General features: G+C 44.6%; 1 protein-coding gene across 2 annotated transcripts in view; it reads left to right on the top strand.

The window, feature by feature from the left end:
- Positions 1-22,335, top strand: part of LOC115106636 (integrin beta-3-like) — a 44,610-nt gene that overhangs the window by 1,539 nt on the left and 20,736 nt on the right. Inside the window, exons 2-8 of one of the 2 annotated variants that reach the window (XM_029629557.2) lie at positions 4,921-5,006; positions 7,169-7,376; positions 7,767-8,019; positions 19,019-19,181; positions 19,279-19,440; positions 19,543-19,638; positions 19,774-19,863. In XM_029629557.2, the coding sequence (XP_029485417.1) occupies positions 4,921-5,006; positions 7,169-7,376; positions 7,767-8,019; positions 19,019-19,181; positions 19,279-19,440; positions 19,543-19,638; positions 19,774-19,863 (1,058 nt within the window). Of the gene's footprint in view, positions 1-4,920; positions 5,007-7,168; positions 7,377-7,673; positions 7,688-7,766; positions 8,020-19,018; positions 19,182-19,278; positions 19,441-19,542; positions 19,639-19,773; positions 19,864-22,335 lie in introns of those variants that run through there. The other variant, XM_065008020.1, reaches the window with a different exon arrangement.

Raw genomic sequence — 22,335 nt, 5'->3', positions numbered from 1 at the left:
ACACTGATATGTCTGCCAGACATGCAGAGATGCGATTCGCCACCTGGTCATCAGAAGGGGGAAAGGAGAAGATTAATTGTGTGTCGTCTGCATAGCAATGATAGGAGAGACCATGTGAGGTTATGACAGAGCCAAGTGACTTGGTGTATAGCGAGAATAGGAGAGGGCCTAGAACAGAGCCCTGGGGGACATCAGTGGTGAGAGCACGTGGTGAGGAGACAGATTCTCGCCACGCCACCTGGTAGGATCGACCTGTCAGGTAGGACGCAATCCAAGCGTGGGCCGCGCCGGAGATGCCCAACTCGGAGAGGGTGGAGAGGAGGATCTGATGGTTCACAGTATCGAAGGCAGCCGATAGGTCTAGAAGGATGAGAGCAGAGGAGAGAGAGTTAGCTTTAGCAGTGCGGAGCGCCTCCGTGATACAGAGAAGAGCAGTCTCAGTTGAATGACTAGTCTTGAAACCTGACTGATTTGGATCAAGAAGGTCATTCTGAGAGAGATAGCGGGAGAGCTGGCCAAGGACGGCACGTTCAAGAGTTTTGGAGAGAAAAGAAAGAAGGGATACTGGTCTGTAGTTGTTGACATCGGAGGGATCGAGTGTAGGTTTTTTCAGAAGGGGTGCAACTCTCGCTCTCTTGAAGACGGAAGGGACGTAGCCAGCGGTCAGGGATGAGTTGATGAGCGAGGTGAGGTAAGGGAGAAGGTCTCCGGAAATGGTCTGGAGAAGAGAGGAGGGGATAGGGTCAAGCGGGCAGGTTGTTGGGCGGCCGGACGTCACAAGACGCGAGATTTCATCTGGAGAGAGAGGGGAGAAAGAGGTCAGAGCACAGGGTAGGGCAGTGTGAGCAGAACCAGCGGTGTCGTTTGACTTAGCAAACGAGGATCGGATGTCGTCGACCTTCTTTTCAAAATGGTTGACGAAGTCATCTGCAGAGAGGGAGGAGGGGGAGGGGGAGGAGGATTCAGGAGGGAGGAGAAGGTGGCAAAGCGCTTCCTAGGGTTAGAGGCAGATGCTTGGAATTTAGAGTGGTAGAAAGTGGCTTTAGCAGCAGAGACAGAAGAGGAAAATGTAGAGAGGAGGGAGTGAAATGATGCCAGGTCCGCAGGGAGGCGAGTTTTCCTCCATTTCCGCTCGGCTGCCCGGAGCCCTGTTCTGTGAGCTCGCAATGAGTCGTCGAGCCACGGAGCGGGAGGGGAGGACCGAGCCGGCCTGGAGGATAGGGGACATAGAGAGTCAAAGGATGCAGTAAGGTAGGAGAGGAGGGTTAAGGAGGCAGAATCAGGAGGTTGGAGAAGGTTTGAGCAGAGGGAAGAGATGATAGGATGGAAGAGGAGAGAGTAGCGGGGGAGAGAGAGCGAAGGTTGGGACGGCGCGATACCATCCGAGTAGGGGCAGTGTGGGAAGTGTTGGATGAGAGCGAGAGGGAAAAGGATACAAGGTAGTGGTCGGAGACTTGGAGGGGAGTTGCAATGAGGTTAGTGGAAGAACAGCATCTAGTAAAGATGAGGTCGAGCGTATTGCCTGCCTTGTGAGTAGGGGGGAAGGTGAGAGGGTGAGGTCAAAAGAGGAGAGGAGTGGAAAGAAGGAGGCAGAGAGGAATGAGTCAAAGGTAGACGTGGGGAGGTTAAAGTCGCCCAGAACTGTGAGAGGTGAGCCGTCCTCAGGAAAGGAGCTTATCAAGGCATCAAGCTCATTGATGAACTCTCAGAGGGAACCTGGAGGGCGATAAATGATAAGGATGTTAAGCTTGAAAGGGCTGGTAACTGTGACAGCATGGAATTCAAAGGAGGCGATAGACAGATGGGTAAGGGGAGAAAGAGAGAATGACCACTTGGGAGAGATGAGGATCCCGGTGCCACCACCCCGCTGACCAGAAGCTCTCGGGGTGTGCGAGAACACGTGGGCGGACGAAGAGAGAGCAGTAGGAGTAGCAGTGTTATCTGTGGTGATCCATGTTTCCGTCAGTGCCAAGAAGTCGAGGGACTGGAGGGAGGCATAGGCTGAGATGAACTCTGCCTTGTTGGCCGCAGATCGGCAGTTCCAGAGGCTACCGGAGACCTGGAACTCCACGTGGGTCGTGCGCGCTGGGACCACCAGATTAGGTGGCCGCGGCCACGCGGTGTGGAGCGTTTGTATGGTCTGTGCAGAGAGGAGAGAACAGGGATAGACAGACACATAGTTGACAGGCTACAGAAGAGGCTACGCTAATGCAAAGGAGATTGGAATGACAAGTGGGCTACACGTCTCGAATGTTCAGAAAGTTAAGCTTACGTAGCAAGAATCTTATTGACTAAAATGATTAAAATGATACAGTACTGCTGAAGTAGGCTAGCTGGCAGTGGCTGCGTTGTTGACTTTGTAGGCTAGCTGGCAGTGGCTGCGTTGTTGACACTACACTAATCAAGTCGTTCCGTTGAGTGTAATAGTTTCTACAGTGCTGCTATTCGGGGCTAGCTGGCTAGCTAGCAGTGTTGATTACGTTACGTTGCGTTAAAAGAACGACAATAGCTGGCTAGCTAACCTAGAAAATCGCTCTAGACTACACAATTATCTTTGATACAAAGACGGCTATGTAGCTAGCTATGTAGCTAGCTACGATCAAACAAATCAAACCGTTGTACTGTAATGAAATGAAATGAAAATGTGATACTACCTGTGGAGCGAAGCGGAATGCGACCGGGTTGTTGAGTGCGGAAGTTCTATTCGGTAGACGTTGGCTAGCTGTTGGCTAGCTAGCAGTGTCTCCTACGTTAAGGACGACAAATAGCTGGCTAGCTAACCTCGGTAAATTAAGATAATCACTCTAAAACTACACACTCTAAACTACACAATTATCTTGGATATGAAGACAGCAAAGACAACTATGTAGCTAGCTAACACTACACTAATCAAGTCGTTCAGTTGAGTGTAATAGTTTCTACAGTGCTGCTATTCGGTAGACGGTGGACGTTTGCTAGCTGGCTAGCTGCTGGGCAGATAGCAGTGTAGACTACGTTAGGACGACGAAATACGATAATTACGCAATTATCTTTGATACAATGACGGCTATGTAGCTAGCTAAGAAGAAATTGCTAAGATTAGACAAATCAAACCGTTGTACTATAATGAAATGTAATGAAATGTAATGAAAAGTTATACTACCTGCGGACCGAAGTGCGGATGCGACCGCTCGCTCCAACCCGGAAGTACGACTCATAAGTAGCTGTACCGTGTGTGTGTGTGTGTGTGTGTGTGTGTGTGTGTGTGTGTGTGTGTGTGTGTGTGTGTGTGTGTGTGTGTACATGCGAGACTGTGTGCAGGTGTGTCCCATTACTTGAGGTTCAATAAGCATGCCAAAGTTATTCGATTGATCGCCAAGAATAACCACTATTTATTAAAAAGGTCATACACACACCAAATTACTGTAGGCTATCTACACCCTAACAAAGAAGTCTTACAGGAATCCTGCATGTAAAATCCTACAGGAATCCTGCAGGATTCCTGTACGATTTTCGGGGCCAGTTTCCTGTAGGACAATTCCTGCATGAATGCTGCAGGATCCTGTAGGAATCATGCAGGTAGTCTTTCAAGAAAGCTTTTCCTGAAGGACTACCAGAAGGAATTGTCCTAGAGCAAAATGGCCCCAAAATCCTTTTGATATCCTGTAGATATGATTCCTGAAGGTAATTCTAAAATATTTTCAGGCCCTTTTCCTATAGGACAACCTGTGGGATCTCTTCCTCATCCTTTAAAATAATGGACATGAAGCATAAGATATCTGATTGCATAGGAATGTTATTATTCAATGCAGCAACAGCGGGTGTGTTTGATTGTCCATTTCACCATCACTGCATAAAATATGAATAAATATGGTAAAAGCATAGGTAAAAGAATGAGTCAGTCATTGGCTTAATCAATAAGTGCATCGATGACGTCCCCCCCACAGTGACCTGAAGCCATGAATTACAGGCAACATCCACTCTGAGCTTAAGGCTTGGGCTGCTGCTTTCAACGTGCGGGACTCATGCAAAGCATCAATACAGGACTAAGATCGAATCGTACTACACAGGTTCTGATGTTCGCCGGATGTGGCAGGGCTTGCAAACCATTACAGACTACAAAGGGAAGCACATCCGAGAGCTGCCCAGTGACAAAAGCCTATCAGACGAGCTAAACTACTTCTATGCTTGCTTCGAGGCAAATAACACTGAAACATGCATGAGAGTACAAGCTGTTCTGGAAGACTGTGTGATCACGCTCTCTGCAGCCGATGTGAGTAAGACCTTTAAACAGGTCAACATTCACAAGGCCGCAGGGACAGACGGATTACCAGGACGTGTACTACAAGCATGCACTGACCAACTAGCAAGTGTCTTCACTGACATTTTCCACCTTTCTCTGTCCGAGTCTGTAATACCAACATATTTTAAGCAGACCACCATAGTGACTGTGCCCAAGGACACTAAGGTAACCTGCCTAAATGACTACTGACCCGTAGCACTCACGTCTGTAGCCATGAAGTGCTTTGAAAGGCTGGTCATGGCTCACATCAACACCATTATCCCAGAAACCCTAGACCCACTCCAATTTGCATACCGCCCCAACAGATCCACACATGATCCACAGATGACTTTGTCTTGCAGGAATTGTCATGGTCCTGCAGGAATTTCAACATTTCTGTAGGACGTCATGCTCCTGCAGGAGTCCTGCAGGAGCATTGGAGATTTTGTCAATCCTACAGGATTCCTGCAGGACACCTTCACAAAGGGTAGAATTCCTGCATGATTCCTGTAGGACAATTTGTTTGTGTGCGCCCTTGCACATTTAAATATGTATGATTGCTGTATGTATACTATGCATATGTGGGTGCACGTGTGCGCATGTGTGTCTACATGCTATGTTTACGTAGAGTTTGGTGAGTGACTCTACTGTCATTTCAGGTTCCAACATCTGTACATCCCGAGGGGCCAGCACATGTAAGCAGTGTCTGGCTGTACATCCTACCTGTGCGTGGTGTTCCCAAGAGGTGTGTCTAAATTCTCCCTGATATCTCCTTCAATTCTCTTTTCCTGAGGGATCACTGATCCGTGTAACAGAGGTGGTTTGCCTATGACCTAAATATGTGCGCTAGCTCCCCTGAGCTAATGCCTAGGCTTAGCTCAGAAGGCTAACACAGTCTTGTGGCACCACAGACGACTCCTGTTTGGACATGTTGTAATCAATCTGATGATTGACATCAAGGAAATTGGGCCACAGAATAGTGTTGTAATTGTAGTTAATGGCAATGGATGGGGACTGCACTTTGGCAATTCTCTGGCATGTGTTACTCCCTTCCTCCCCGAAATGTTTATTAATTTTCTCCACGTATTCATCCATATGGTTATATTTCTGGGTTGCTCCACCAATTCTGTGTTTTTTGAGAAGTGTAACTTGGTCAAAAAGACTTGAATTGACCTAATTTTTACAAATTTACAATTATTATTTTTTAAATAGAAAAATGACTATAGTAAGTGCCTATTAAGTGCCAAATAAAGTAACAGGGTTGACCGTAACAGGGTTAACGATTTCTTCTTAAATCAACCATGAATCCACTTGTGACAGGGGGAATTTAAGCTTGTTGTGTGCAGCAGGTAGTGGCAATTGAATCCAAGCTAAAAGAAAATACATGTGAAATTGTTGAATCAATTTTAGCCTGTCTATTTCTAGGTAACAGGGTTGATGTGCTATGCTCGGCCCACTCAGTTTTCCACCACAAACAATCAGAAATGGCCAAAAAGAGTTCACTTTTACTCTATGATTTTGATTATTAGATGTTCATATTTAAAAATATTTAAAAAGGAATCGTTTCACTGTATCAAAGAGATACTTCAGGATTTTGGCAATAAAGCCCTTTATCTACTTCCCCAGAGTCAGATGAACTCATGGATAACGTTTTTTATTTCTCTGTTTGAAGGAAGTTGCTAACTAGGGTTAGCGCAATTGATAACTAGCGTGAGCACAATGACTGGAAGTCTATGGTAACTGCTAGCATGCTAGTTAGTTTTGACTCACAAAACTACCTCTAACTTCCTTCATACCAGATGCAGAAACATAAAACATGTATTCATGAGTTTCTGGCTCTGGGGAACTAGATAAATAACTTCATTGCCAAAATCCCGAAATATCCCTTTAAAACGAGAGTTCAGTTCATGTAAGAGGGTTGACCTTAAAATGAGAAACAGAAGTAAATAATTCACTAATCACATGAAATAAATTGTCATCTTCAGAAATGACTTTGTCAAAGCAACAAAATAAATAGGGCCTTACAAAGATGGTGAAATTTTGAGACACTTTGGGATTAAGTGGGTTAAAATCTTCTTAGAAGTGATACAGGTTGACTTAGGGACATGTCAAAATGAAGAATTTTGGCACTTTAGCAAGCATTTATTCATATAAAAAATATGATTTTTGGAATTCTCCATATGGTCTATATTAAGTAGCAAATCATTTACTATAACAGGCTTTTAAATTCAATATTGGTCCACAATTTCTAATCCAAATATTAAAGTGGAACGACCCTTCTATGGCATGGGGCATGTCAGACATTTACATTTACATTTAAGTCATTTAGCAGACGCTCTTATCCAGAGTGACTTACAAATTGGTGCATTCACCTTATGACATCCAGTGGAACAGTAGTGCATCTAAATCTTTTAAGGGGGGTGAGAGGGATTACTTTATCCTATCCTAGGTATTCCTTAAAGAGGTGGGGTTTCAGGTGTCTCCGGAAGGTGGTGATTGACTCCGCTGTCCTGGCGTCGTGAGGGAGTTTGTTCCACCATTGGGGGGCCAGAGCAGCAAACAGTTTTGACTGGGCTGAGCGGGAACTGTACTTCCTCAGTGGTAGGGAGGCGAGCAGGCCAGAGGTGGATGAACGCAGTGCCCTTGTTTGGGTGTAGGGCCTGATCAGAGCCTGGAGGTACTGAGGTGCCGTTCCCCTCACAGCTCCGTAGGCAAGCACCATGGTCTTGTAGCGGATGCGAGCTTCAACTGGAAGCCACCTCCATGGCCTGGCCAAAAACAAGATGGCCTACCCCAAATAACACATAGGCTGTGTTAGAACTGCTACTTCTAGCTTTTTTGAAGGGAATGGTAGAGATGATTAACACTTCCTGTTTCTCTCACTAACTTCCTGAATTGTTCCATCAGGACTTTGGGCAGGGTGTGGCAGGCTCGTCTCGTTGTGACCTGAAGCGTAACCTATTGGTGGCGGGCTGTGCTCCTCCGACCGCCCTTGAGTTCCCCACCAGCAAGCTGCAGGTGAAGGAGGACCGGCCCCTCAGCAACAAGGCAGCCGGAGACACGGCCGACGCCACGCAGATCCAACCTCAGAGACTCCACATCACCCTCAGACCAGGTAAGATTATTAGACCAACACCAGGTGAGATTATTACACATAGATCAAAAGAGATTATGCCTATTACATTTAGGCAAAGTGGGATTAACACAATGAAACCAGGTGGGATTATTACACTCAGACCAGGTGATATTATTATACCCTCAGACCAGGTGAGATTATTACACGGACAACAAGTGAGATTATTACACTGGTGGGATTATTGCACTCAAAACAGGTGAGATTATTACACATTCAGACCAAGTGAGACTTCATGTCACCCTCAGACCAGGTGAGATTATTAGACTGATACCACATCACCCTCAGACCAGGTGATATTATTACATGAGACCCGATGAGGTTATTACATGCAGACAGCTCATCCCAAATTTCCACCTCTCCCCCTGTCAGATGACTCCAAGCGATTCACAGTGAAGGTGCGCCAGGTGGAGGACTACCCGGTGGACCTGTATTACCTCATGGACCTGTCCTTCTCCATGAACGATGACCTGTTCCGCCTCCGCACCCTGGGGAAAGGCCTGGCCAAGGAAATGGGACGCACCACCAGCAACCTGCGCATGGGCTTCGGAGCCTTCGTGGACAAGCCACTGTCACCTTACATGTACATCTCCCCCAAGGAGGCCCTGCTCAACCCCTGTCACGGGTAAGCCAGGGTTATTAAACCAGGGATAACTTTGTTTGAATTTTTGTTTATCCTTAATGACATTAAAATGGGGAATATACCTGTATATCCACATTGACACCAAATTTGCACCCTTCTCTCAATAAAACACCAAGAACTATCAGTCCTTGTATGACTTCCTCTTTAAACTTGAGAGTGGTCACATTTTCCCAGCCCCATCCTTCTTCTCACCAAACAGTGGCAAGGTCAGGCTATTGAAATTGTAGGTTGTGCCTTTAAACTGTCATGTATACAAGCTAGCTGTTGGTGTTGAGTCATTCTAAGACTCTGTGGGTGATGATGCTTAGTCAGCGTGTAGGAGTCAGACACAAGTAATCCAGAGATCTCGACGGGGGTTTAAGGAGCGAATACAAGATTGGCTGTCTCCACCCTGGTTTAGCTGAACTTTTCACTGGTTTGAGGTTTTGCTCCCTCACACTCCTGTTATCTTTTTCTCTCTCTCACTCTCTCTCTCCCTCCCTCACGTCATCTCTCTCTCTCTCCCTCACTCACACACACACATCTCTCTCTCTCTCTCTCTCTCTCTCTCTCTCTCCCTCACTCACACAAGTCATCTCTCTCTCTCTCCCTCACTCACACAAGTCATCTCTCTCTCTCCCTCACTCACACAAGTCATCTCTCCCTCCCTCACTCACACACACCATCTCTCTCTCTCTCTCCCTCACTCACACACACCATCTCTCTCTCTCCCTCACTCACACACGTCATCTCTCTCTCCCTCACTCACACACGTCATCTCTCTCTCTCTTTCTCTCTCACTCACACACATCATCTCTCTCTCTCTCTCTCTCTCTCTCTCTCTCTCTCTCTCTCTCTCTCTCTCTCTACTAGAACAGTACTGTATACAGTGCATATGTACAGTGCTTTTTCTACATTTTGTTACGTTACAGCCTTATTCTAAAATGGATACAATATTTTTTTTCCGTCATCAATCTACACACAATACCTCATAATGACAAAGCACGAACAGGTTTTTAGAATTTTTTGCAAATGTATTCAAAATAAAAAACACAAGACCCTTTACTATGAGACTTCGAAATTGAGCTCAGGTGCATCCTGTATCCATTGATCATCTTGGAGATGTTTCTACAACTTGATTGGAGTCCACCTGTGGTAAATTCAATTGATTGGACATGATAAGGTCCCACAGTTGACAGTGCGTGTCAGAGCAAAAACCAAGCCATGAGGTCGAAAGGATTGCCCGTAGAGCTCCGAGACAGGATTGTGTTGAGGCAGAGATCTGGGGAAGGATACCAAAACATTTCTGCACCATTGAAAGACAACGACTCTAAGCACACAGCCAAGACAACGCCGAAGTGGCTTCGGGAGAAGTCTCTGAATGTCCTTGAGTGGCCCAGAGGCCCAGAGCACGGACCTGAACCCAATCGAACATCTCTGGAGAGACCTGAAAATAGCTGTGCAGCAACACTGCTCTTCCAAACTGACAGAGTTTGAGAGGATCTGCAGAGAAGAATTGGAGAAACTCCCCAAATACAGGTCTCCCATGCTTGTAGCACCATACCCAAGAAGACTCGAGGCACACTTACAAAGGTGCTTCAACAAAGTACTGAGTAAATGGTCTGAATACTTAAGGAAATGTGATATTTCAGTTTTGTATGTTTAATACATTTGCAAAAATGCCTAAAAACCTGTTTTTGCTTTGTCGATATGGACTATTGTGAGTTGGTTGGATGAGGGTAAAAAACTATTTAACTAAGGCATAACAAAATGTGGAAAAAGTCAAGGGGTCTGAATACATTTCGAATGCACTGTAAATCAATTTATTTTTATTTACCTTTATTTAGACTGTAAATCAATGAGATGATAGAGGACGCCATTTTTTTATGAGCATGGCCTTATTTCTATTGTAGCATATTGGATGACTGTCATTCATATTCCATTCACATTGATAGGTTTATGATACTAACATTTTCCCTATACCCATCATGAGGTCGTTACAATCTAGCATATCAATGAACTTTTACAACGTAGGTGCACAGGTCGTGAGAAATGTGAGTAATTAAGGTGACAGAGAGTGACACGTTTAATACCGCCTTGCACACTCTTGCCTGCATCAACAGAATTGGCGGAATGAATACACCTCTGATCACACGGAAACACAGTTCACTTTCATAGCAGCCACATACTTACAGCATGAACATTTTGCTCGTTGCATAATTCCTTCTCGCATCTACACACTCTCCTCCTCTCACCTTCTCCCTTTGCATGTGGACTTCAGTACACAACAAATCATCTGTCCGTGACCAGACTAAAAAAACATTTCAAGACAAACCATATCATAACTGCTACGCATAGCCTACATCGTTGTCACCCTATTAGATAATAACGTCATAGTTAACATACAGTGGCTTGCGACAGTATTCACCCCCCTTGGCATTTTTCCTATTTTGTTGCCTTACAACCTGGAATTAAAATATATTTTTTGGGGGGGGTTTGTATAATTTAATTTACACAACATGCCTACCACTTTGAAGATGCAAAATATTTTTTATTGTGAAACAAACAAGAAATAAGACAAAAAAATGAAACTTGAGCTTGCATAACTATTCACCCCCCCAAAGTCAATACTTTGTAGAGCCACCTTTTGTAGCAATTACAACTGCAAGTCTCCTGGGGTATGTCTCTATAAGCTAGGCACATCTAGCCACTGGGATTTTTGCCCATTGTTCAAGGCAAAACTGCTCCAGCTCCTTCAAGTTGGATTGTTTCTGCTGGTGTACAGCCATCTTTAAGTCATACCACAGATTATCAATTGGATTGAGGTCTGGGCTTTGACTAGGCCATTCCAAGACATTTAAATGTTTCCCCTTAAACCACTTGAGTGTTGCTTTAGCAGTATGCTTAGGGTCATTGTACTGCTGGAAGATGAACATCTGTCCCAGTCTCAAATCTCTGGAAGACTGAAACAGGTTTCCCACAAGAATTTCCCTGTATTTAGCGCCATCCATCATTCCTTCAATTCTGACCAGTTTCCCAGTCCCTGCCAATGAAAACATCCCCACAGCATGATGCTACCACCAGCATGCTTCCCTGTGGGAATGGTGTTCTTGGGGTGATAAGAGGTGTTGGGTTTGTGCCAGACATAGCGTTCTCCTTGACCATCTGACCAGAGTACCTTCTTCCATATGTTTGGGGAGCCTCCCACATGCCTTATGGCGAACACCAAATGTGTTTGCTTATTTTTTTCTTTAAGCAATGTTTTTTTTCTGGCCACTCTTCCGTAAAGCCCAGCTCTGTGGAGTGTACTGCTTATATTCTTTCAATTTTTAATAATGCTCTGTAGGATGTTCAAAGTTTGGGATATTTTTATAACCCAACCCTGATCTGTACTTCTCCACAACTTTGTTGCTGACCTGTTTGGAGAGATCCTTGGACCTCATGGTGCCACTTGCTTGGTGGTACCCCTTTCTTAGTGTTGTTGCAGACTCTGGGGCCTTTCAGAACAGGTGTATATAAACTGAGATCATGTGACGCTTAGATTGCACACAAGTGGTCTTTATTTAACTAATTATGTGACTTCTGAAGGTAATTGGTTGCACCAGATCTTATTTAGGGGCTTCATATCAAAGGGGGTGAATACATAAGCACGCACCACTTTCAAAAAAATATTAGAACTCTTTAAAACAAGTTATTTTTTTCATATCACCAATTTGGACTATTTTGTGTATGTCCATTTTTTAAAAATCTGTTATTTTACCAGGTAAGTTGACTGAGAACACATTCTCATTTACAGCAACGACCTGGGGAATAGTTACAGGGGAGAGGAGGGGGATGAATGAGCCAATTGTAAACTGGGGATTATTAGGTGACTGTGATGGTTTGAGTGCCAGATTGGGAATTTGGCCAGGACACCAGGGTTAACACCCCTACTCTTACGACAACTGCCATGGGATCTTTAATGACCTCAGAAAGTCAGGACACCTGTTTAATGTTGAAAGACGGCACCCTACACAGGGCAGTATCCCCACTCACTATCCTGGGGAATTGGGATATTCTTTAGACCAGAGGAAAGAGTGCCTCCTACTGGCCCTCCAACACCACTTCCAGCAAAATTACATGAAATCGAAATTAAAAGGAATTAAAATTACAGGTTGTAATGCAACAAAATAGGAAAATACCTTGATTTGGAAGATTTCCAGTATTGAAAAGCCATAGCCAGCTAGCTAACATAGCATCCCTCTCTATTTGAGCCGGGTGTTTGAGTAGGCTTAACTAGCTAGCTGGATTCACTAGCTAAGTGAAAGTGATAAAAATACAACAAAATATAGCTAGCTCTCTCTCTATCTCTCTCTCTTGCTTCTCCTTCATTTTGTAAAATGTATTTGTTCAAAACTGTTTCAATATTGTCTTTATCTTTGAGTTAACTACTCACCACATTTGCACAGCAGGGATAGTGTCACGTGTGCTTCCTCTCAGGCCTCTAAGTCATCAGGCTGCTAGTTATGGCGCACACCTGTCACCATCGCTATGTGCACCTCCGCTTCATTAGACTTACCTGGACTCCATCACTTCCCTGATTACCTTCCCTATGCAGTTGATGTCAGAAGTTTACATACACCTTAGCCAAATACATTTAAACTCAGTTTTTCAACAATTCCTGACATTTAATCCGAGTAAAGATTCCCTGTTTTAGGTCAGTTAGGGTCACAACTTTATTTTAAGAATGTGAAATGTCAGAATAATGGTAGAGAGAATGATTTATTTCAGCTTTTATTTCTTTCATCACATTCCCAGTGGTTCAGAAGTTTACATACACTCAATTAGTATTTGGTAGCATTGCCTTTAATTTGTTTAACTTGGGTCAAACATTTCGGGTAGCCTTCCACAAGCTTCCCACAATAAGTTGGGTGAATTTTGGCCCATTCCTCCTGACAGAGCTGGTGTAACTGAGTCAGGTTTGTAGGGCTCCTTCCTTACACACATTCTTTCAGTTCTACCCTCAAATGTTCTATAGGGTTTTGTGATGGCCACTCCAATACCTTGACCTTGTCCTTAAGCCATTTTGCCACAACTTTGGAAGTATGCTTGGGGTCATTGTCCATTTGGAAGACCCATTTGCGACCAAGCTGTAACAAGACTGATGTCTTGTCTTGAGATGTTGCTTAAATATGTCCACATCATCTTCTTTCCTCATGATGCCATCTATTTTGTGAAGTGCACCAGTCCCTCCTGCAGCAAAGCACCCCCACAATATGATGCTGCCGCCCCATGCATCATGGTTGCGATGGTGTTCTTTGGCTTGCAAGCCACCCCCTTTTTCCTCCAAACATAACAATGATCATTATGGCCAAACAGTTTTATTTTTGTTTCATCAGACCAGAGAACATTTCTCCAAAAAGTATGATATTTGTCCCCATGTGCAGTTGCAAACCATCGTCTGGCTTTTTTAATGTTGGTTTTGGAGCAGTGGCTTCTTCCTTGCTGAGCAGCCTTTCAGGTTATGTCGATATAGGACTCGTTTTACTGTGGATATAGATACTTTTGTACATGTTTCCTCCAGCATCTTCACAAGGTCCTTTGCTGTTGTTCTGGGATTGATTTGCACTTTTCGCACCAAAGTACATTCATCTCTAGGGGACAGAACACGTCTCCTTCCTGAGCGGTATGACGGCTGTGTGGTCCCATGGTGTTTATACTTGCGTACTATTGTTTGTACAGATGAACATGGTACCTTGAGGCATTTGGAAATTGCTCGTAAGGATGAACCAGACTTGTGGAGATCTACAATTTTTTCTGAGGTCTTTGCTGATTTCTTTTGATTTTCCCATGATGTCAAGCAAAGAGGCACTGAGTTTGAAGGTTGGCCTTGAAATACATACACAGGTACACCTCCAATTCACTCAAATGATGTCAATTAGCCTATCAGAAGCTTCTAAAGCCATTACATCATTTTCTGGAATTTTCTAAGCTGTTTAAGGGCACAATCAACTTCTGACACACTGGAATTGTGATTATAGTGAATTATAAGTGAAATAATCTGTCTGTAAACAATTGTTGGAAAATGTACTTGTGTCATGCACAAAGTAGATGTCCTAACCGACTTGCCAAAATTAGAGTTTGTTAACAAGAAATTTGTGGAATGGTTGAAAAACGAGTTTTAATCACTCCAACCTAAGTGTATGCAAACTTCCGACTTTAACTGTATATGTCACTCCCTTTGGTTCATTCCCCAGGCGTTGTTGCCTCTCTCATCCTCACTCAATGCCTAGGTTTACCTCCACTGTACTCGCACCCTACCATGCCCTTGTCTGTGCATTATGCCCTGAATCTATCCTACCACGTCCAGAAGTCTGCTCCTTTTACTCTCTGTTCCGAACGCACTAGACGACCAGTTCTTATAGCATTTAGCCGTACTCTTATCCTACTCCTCTGTTCCTGTGGTGATGTTAAGATTAACCCAGGCCCTGTGTGTCCCCAGGTGCTCTCATGTGTTAACTTCTGTAACCAGAAAAGCCTTGGGTTCATACATGTTAACATCAGAAGCCTCCTCCCTAAGTTTGCTTTATTCACTGCTTTAGCACACTCCGCCAACCCTGATGTCCTCGCTGTGTCTGAATCCTGGCTTAGGAAAGCCTCCAAAAATCAGAAATTTCCATCCCCAATTACAACATTTACCGACAAGATAGAACTTCTAAAGGGGGCAGAGTTGCAATCTGTCCTACTATCCAGGTCTATGCCCAAACAGTTCGAGCTACTACTTTTAAAAATCAATTTCTCCAGAAATAAGTCTCTCACTGTTTCCACGTGTTATTGACCCCCTCAGCTCCCAGCTGTGCCCTGGACACCATATGTGAATTGATTGCCCCCCCCCCATCTACTGTCAGAGTTCGTACTGTTAGGTGACCTAAACTGGGATATGCTTAACACCCCGGCCGTCCTACAATCTAATATAAATGCCCTCAATCTCACACAAATTATCAAGAAACCTACCAGGTACAACCCCAAATCCGTAAACGTGGGCACCCTCATAGATATCATCCTGACCAACTTGCCCTCTAAATACACCTCTGCTGTTTTCATCCAGTATCTCAGCGATCACTGCCTCATTGCCTGCATCCGTTATGTGTCCGCGGTCAAACGACCACCCCTCATCACTGTCAAACGCTCCCTAAACACTTCTGAGAGCAGGCCTTTCTAATCGACCTGGCCCGGGTATCCTGGAAGGATATTGGCCTCATCCTGCCGGTAGAGGATGCCTGGTTGTTCTTCAAAAGTGCCTTACTCACCATCTTAAATAAGCATGCCCCTTTCAAAAAATGTAGAACTAAGGACCGATATAGCCCTTGGTATATTCCAAACTTGACTGCCCTTGACCAGCACAAAAACATCCTGTGGCGCACTGCACCGCACTGCACTGAGGCTAGGAATCACTGTCACCACCAATAAATCCACGATAATCGAGAATTTCAATAAGCATTTCTCCACGGCTGGCCATGCTTTCCACCTGGCTACCCCAACCCCGGGCAACAGCTCTGCACCCCCGGCAGCAACTGGCCCAAGCCCCCCCCCCCCCCCCCCCGCTTCTCCTTCACCCAAATCCAGACAGTTGATGTCCTGAAAGAGCTGCAGAATCTAGATCCCTACAAATCAGCTGGGCAAGACAATCTGGACCCTCTCTTCCTCAAATTATCCGCTGCCATTGTCGCAACCCCTATTACTAGTCTGTTCAACCTCTCTTTCGTATCGTCTGAGATTCCTAAAGATTGGAAAGTGGCCGCGGTCATTCCCCTCTTCAAAGGGGGAGACACTCTAGACCCAAACTGTTACAGACCTATATCCATCCTGCCCTGCCTTTCTAAAGTATTCAAAAGCCAAGTGAACAAACAGATCACTGGCCATCTCGAATTCCACCGTACCTTCTCCGCTATGCAATCCGGTTTCCGAGCTGGTCACAGGTGCATCTCAGCCACGCTCAAGGTCCTAAACGATATCATAACGACCATCGATAAAAAACAGCACTGTGCAGCCGTCTTCATCGACATGGCCAAGGCTTTCGACTCTGTCAATCACCGTATTCTTATCGGCAGACTCGACAGCCTTGGTTTCTCTAATAACTGCCTTGCCTGGTTCACTAACTACTTCTCAGATAGAGTTTAGTGTGTCAAATTGGGGGGCCTGTTGTCTGGACCTCTGGCAGTCTCTATGGGGGTACCACAGGGTTAAATTCTCGGGCAGACTCTTTTCTCTGTATATATCAATGATGTCTCTCTTTGCTGCTGGTGATTCTTTGATCCACCTCTACGCAGACGACACCATTCTGTGTACATCTGGCCCTTCTTTGGACACAGTGTTAACAAACCTCCAAACGAGCTTCAATGCCATACAACACTCCTTCCGTGGCCTCCAACTGCTCTTAATTGCCAGAAAAACTAAATGCATGCTCTTCAAATGATCAATGCCAGCACCCGCCCGCCTGCCTAGCATCACTACGCTGGACGGTTCTGACTTAGAATATGTGGACAACTACAAATATCTAGGTGTATGGCTAGACTGCAAACTCTTCTTCCAGACTCACATTAAGCATCTCCAATCCAAAGTTAAATCGATAATTGGCTTCCTATTTTGCAACAAAGCCTCCTTGCCTCCTTCACCCATGCTGCCAAACATACCCTCATAAAACTAACTATCCTGCCAGTCCTTGACTTCAGCGATGTCATTTACAAAATAGCTTCCAACACTACTCAGCAAATTGGATGCAGCCTATCACAATGCCATCCGTTTTGTCACCAAAGCCCCATATACTACCCATCGTTGTGACCTGTATGCTCTCGTTGGCTGGTCCTCGCCACATATTAGTCACCAAACCCACTGGCTCCAGGTCATCTATAAGTCTTTGCTAGGTAAAGCCCCGCCTTATCTCAGCTCACTGGTCACCATAGCAACACCCACCAGTAGCACACACTCCAGCAGGTATATTTCACTGGTCATCCCCAAAGCCAACACTTCCTTTGGACGCATTTCCTTCCATTTCTCTGCTGCCAATGACTGGAACGAATTGCAAAAACTGAAGTTGGAGACTTATATCTCCCTCACTAACTTCAAGCATTGGCTGTCAGAGCAGCTTACCGATCGCTGCAGCTGTACACAGCCCATCTGTAAAAGCCCATCCTACCACCTACCTACATCATCCCCATATTTGTTTTTGGTTTTCCTCTGCTCTTTTGCAAACCAGTATTTCTACTTACACATCCTCATCTGCACATCTATCACTCCAGTGTTAATTGCTAAATTGTAATTACTTTGCCACTATGACCTATTTATTGCCTTACCTCCTTACTTCATTTGCACACACTGTATACAGATGTTCTGTTGTGTCATTGACTGTATGTTTGTTTTTGTCGCACTATTTTGCTTTATCTTGTTCTCAACTGGCCCTACATGGTCAAATAAAGGTGAAATATATATTTTTTAAATTAATTGTTTCTGTTCCTGTATCATGTCTGTGCATTGTTTGTCTTTCTTATTTTGTATTATGTTGTATTTATTTATTAAAACACTCACTCCCTGAACTTGCTTCCAGACTCTCAACGCACATCATTACAGAATAACGCCTCACCTAAGGGAAGCATCAGGGAGTTTTTTCGGTGGGAATGACGTCGGGTCTGGGAGCTGCTACAGGCTCTCATGCCTCAGACAGATCGCCAGGCTCCCCTGCTTCTGCCGGTTCGTCAGACTCTCATGCCTCAGCCGGATCGCCAGACGCCCCTGCCTCAGCTGGCTCGTCGGGCTTCCATACCTTCACCGGATCGCCAGGCTCGTCTGCTTCCACCGGCTCTCATGCCTCAGCCGGATCACCAGGCTCTCCTGCCTCAGCCGGTTTGTCAGGTTCCCGCACTCCAGCCAGCGACAGGTTCCCACGCATCAGCAGGGGTGACTGGTCTGCTCCTGATCTCCGGGATCGTCCATTTGGTTGGGGTTCCGTCACGTATGCTCTCTCTCCGGCACTCTAGGTCGCCATGCTGCGCGTCTCAGACGGACTGACAGGTTTCCTGCGCCTCAGAAGAGGTGACCATTCCGCTCCTGATCCTGGGATCGTCATTTTGGTCGGCGTCCTGTGGCAGTAGCCGCACGTCGGTGAAGGGGTACTGTCACGTGTGCTCCCTCTCGGGCCTCTATATCACTAGGCTGCTTGTTATGGCGCACACCTGTCACCATCATTATGCGCACCTGCACTTCATCAGACTCACCTGGACTCCCTCACATCCCTGATTACCTTCCCTATATATATGTCACTCCCTTTGGTTCCTTCCCCAGGCGTTATTGTTTCTGTTCCTGTGTCATGTCTGTGCGTTGTTCGTGTTTCTTATTTTGTATTATGTTGTGTTTATTTATTAAAACACTCACTCCTTAAACTTGCTTCCTACTCTCACTGCACATCGTTACAACTAGCTAGCTGTAGCTTATGCTCTCAGTACTAGATTCATTCTCTGATTCTTTGATTGGGTGGACAACATGTCAGTTCATGCTGCAAGAACTTTGATAGGTTGGAGGACGTCCTCCGGAAGTTGTCATAATTACTGTGTAAGTGTATGGAAGGGGGTGAGAACCATGAACCTCCTAGGTTTTGTACCCAGAGGAGGACTGAAGCTAGCTGTCCTCCGTCTACACCATGGTATTACCCTACAGAGTTCTGTTGAGGCTACTGTAGACCTTCATTGCAAAACAGTGGGTTTTACTCAATTATTTAGTGACATGAATATACTTAATATAGTTTTATTTAAAAATGATACATTTTTAATGTTTCACTATTATTTTTTAATGAATATCACTGAGGATGGTCATCCCTTTCATCCTCTGAGGAGCCTCCACTGATGTAAATGTAAATCATTTTCCCCTCTTTGTATAACTAGAACAGTGGGGTGAATGGATGGATGGATGGATGGATTGATTCATTAATTGATTCACTGATGGATTATTTAATGAATTCATTAATTGGCAGGATCAACACCACCTGCCTGCCCCAGTTTGGCTACAAGCATGTGCTGTCTCTGACTGAGGAGGTGGGCCGCTTCACTGAGGAGGTGAAGAAACAAATTGTGTCCAGGAACAGAGATGCCCCCGAGGGAGGCTTCGACGCCATTATACAGGCTGCCGTGTGTAATGTGAGGCCAGTGTAACGTCACGCACACCCACAGTGTCTTACTCTTTATCTTTCTACCATTTTTGTTCACTCACCCTTCCTTTGTTGGTCAACCTCAGGAGAAGATCGGTTGGCGTCAGGGTGCCTCTCACCTCCTGATCTTCACCACCGATGCCAAGACCCACGTGGCGCTTGATGGGCGCCTGGCGGGTATCGTACAGCCCAATGACGGGAAGTGCCACCTCAACTCAGAGAACATGTACAGCATGTCTACTATCATGGTCAGTCGGGTGGGCGGATCATGTGTTGCTTGTGTGTATTTGTTCGTGTGTGTGTGTGTGCTCATGTGTTTGAAACTCCTCACTCTGCTCTTCCTCTTCCAGGACTACCCGTCACTGGCTCTGATCACAGAGAAGATGTCAGAGAACAACATCAACCTCATCTTTGCCGTCACCAGTCCTGTGGTGCCCCTCTACCAGGTCAGTAACAATTTATTGAGCCATCCAACCAACCAATCAATCAGTGTCTTTGGAAAGTTTGCACCAATTTTCACGTTCACATGTTTTGACTTACAATGGAATTCAAATGTATTGAATGATTTCTTTGTTTGACAGAACTACAGTGAGCTAATTCCTGGGACCACTGTGGGCACCCTGTCCAATGACTCAGGCAATGTCATCCAGCTCATATTAAATGCCTATGCGGTGAGTGGACCTGCGTGTGTGTGTATGTGTCTATCTGTGTGTGTGTCTTTGTGTCTGTGTGTGGGTAGGTGCTACCATGAGTCTGTGTGTCTTTATATCTATAGTATTCACACCCCTTGACTTTTTCCACATTTTGTTGTTACAGCCTGAAATTCTGATTTTTTTTTTCTACACACAATACCCCATAATGTGAAATGGAATTATGTTTTTAGACATTTTTACAAATTAATAAAAAATGAAAAGCTGAAATGTCTGTCAATAAGGATTCAACTCCTTTGTTATGGCCAGCCTAAAGAAGTTCAGTAAACATGTGCTTAACGAGTCACATCATAAGTTGCATGGACTCACTCTGTGCGCAATAATAGTGTTTAACATGATTTTGTAATACTACCTCATCTCTGTACCCCACACATACAATTATCTGTAAGGTCCCTCAGTCAAGCAGTGAATTTTAAACACAGATTCAATCACAAAGACCAGGGAGGTTTTTCAATGCCTCGCAAAGGAGGGCACCTATTGGTAGATGGTTAAAAAAAAGCAGGCATTAAATATCCCGTTGAGCATGGTGAAGTTATTAATTACACTTTGGATGGTGTATCAATACACCAAATCACAGATAGAGGCGCCCTTCCTAACTCAGTTGCTGGAGATTAAGGAAACCGCTCAGGGATTTCGCCATGAGGCCAATGGTGACTTTAACACAGTTCTAGAGTTTAATGGCTGTGATATGAGAACACTGAGAATGGATCAGTAACCTTGTAGTTAATAATACTAACCTAATTGACAGAGTGAAAAGAAGGAAGCCTGTACAGAAAACAAATATTCCAAAACATGCATCCTGTTTGCAGCAAGGCACTAAAGTAATACTAAAAAAAAAATTCACTTTTTGTCCTGAATACAAAATGTTATGTTTTGGGGAAAATCTAATACAACACATTACTGAGTACCACTCTCCATATTTTCAAGCATAGTGTTGGCTGCATCATGCTATCAAATCAAAATCAAATCAAAAATTATTTATCACATGCGCTGAATACAACTGGTATAGACTTTACAGTGAAATGCTTGCTTACGAAACTTTCCCAATGATGCAGAGTTGAAAAAAATATATACAGCATTTTAAAATAGTAACCAACACAAGAGGAATAAAATAGAATACACAAGAATGGAGCTATATATAGTACCAGCTATATACCAGTACCAGATCAATGTACAGAGGTACCTGAGGTAGATATGTACATAAAGGCAGGGTAAAGTGGCTACGCATCCGGATAGATAATAGTAAAATAAAATAAAGAACAGAGTAGCAGCAGCAAATTATGAGTGTGTGTGCATGTTTGTTTGTGTTGTGTGTGTGTGTGCGTGTGTGCGTATGTAGTGTTTGAATGTGTGAGGGATTTGTGTGGGAGTGACAGTGTAGTGTGTGTGAGTGTCTATGTATATATGATATGTATATAATGCCTACTGAGTGTGTGTAGGGTCAGTGCAAGATAGTTTGGGTACCATTCATTGACTATTGACTATTGAGCAGTCTGGCTATTTAACGGTCTTATGGCTTGGGGGTAGACGCTGTATTGGAGCCTGTTGTACCGAGCACCGATGCTCTGGTACTGTTTACCGGACAGTAGCAGAGTGAACAGTTTATGGCTTGGGTGGCTTGAGACTTTTGTCGGGCCTTCCTCTGACACCGCCTGATATAGAGGTCCTGGATGGCAGGTTTGGGAGTTCTGCGTCGCTGGTCAGCTCCTGGCTGGGTTTCCCTTCATAATCCGTTATCGTCTGCAAGCCCTGTCACATACAGTGAGCATCGTAGCCGGTGTAATAGGTTTCCACCGTCCTCCTATAGTGTCCTTTTGCATGTTTGATGTCTCGTCGGAGATCGTAGTCGGATTTCTTGTATGTGTCCATGTCAGTGTCCTGTTTAGTGTAAGTGGATAGCTCTAGCCTTTAGCCAAAAGTGGATGTTGCCTGTAGTCATGGTTTTTGGTTGGAACACGTTCTTATTGTCATTGTGGGGATGACATCGTCTATGCAGTTATTGATGAAACCCGTGACTGTTGTGGTAAACTCCTCAATGTTATTTTTTTAATATGTTTTTTATTTAACCTTTATTTAACTAGGCAAGTCAGTTAAGAACAAATGATCAGATGAATCTTGTTTGAACTTTTGTTTGTAAACAGTATGCAGGAGAATGGAGTCATGGTCAGATTTGCCGAAGGGAGGGCCTTGTACGCGTTTCTATGGGCGACCCTAGTGACGCAAAACCCTAGTGACCCTAGTGGCGCAAGAGACGTGTTGGTATGCTTGTAATCGTTAAGGACTGGAGAGTTTTTCAGGAGAAAATTAAATGGAAAGGAGCTAAGCAGAGGCAACATCCTAGAAGAAAACCCGGTTCAGTCTGCTTTCCATCAGACAATGGGAGATGAATTCACCTTTCAGCAGGACAATAACCTAAAACACAAGGTCAAATCT

Source organism: Oncorhynchus nerka, linkage group LG23, assembly GCF_034236695.1.
Source record: "Oncorhynchus nerka isolate Pitt River linkage group LG23, Oner_Uvic_2.0, whole genome shotgun sequence".
In the NCBI taxonomy this organism is placed as follows: domain Eukaryota; kingdom Metazoa; phylum Chordata; class Actinopteri; order Salmoniformes; family Salmonidae; genus Oncorhynchus; species Oncorhynchus nerka.
This window is presented reverse-complemented; position numbering and strand designations above follow the sequence as displayed.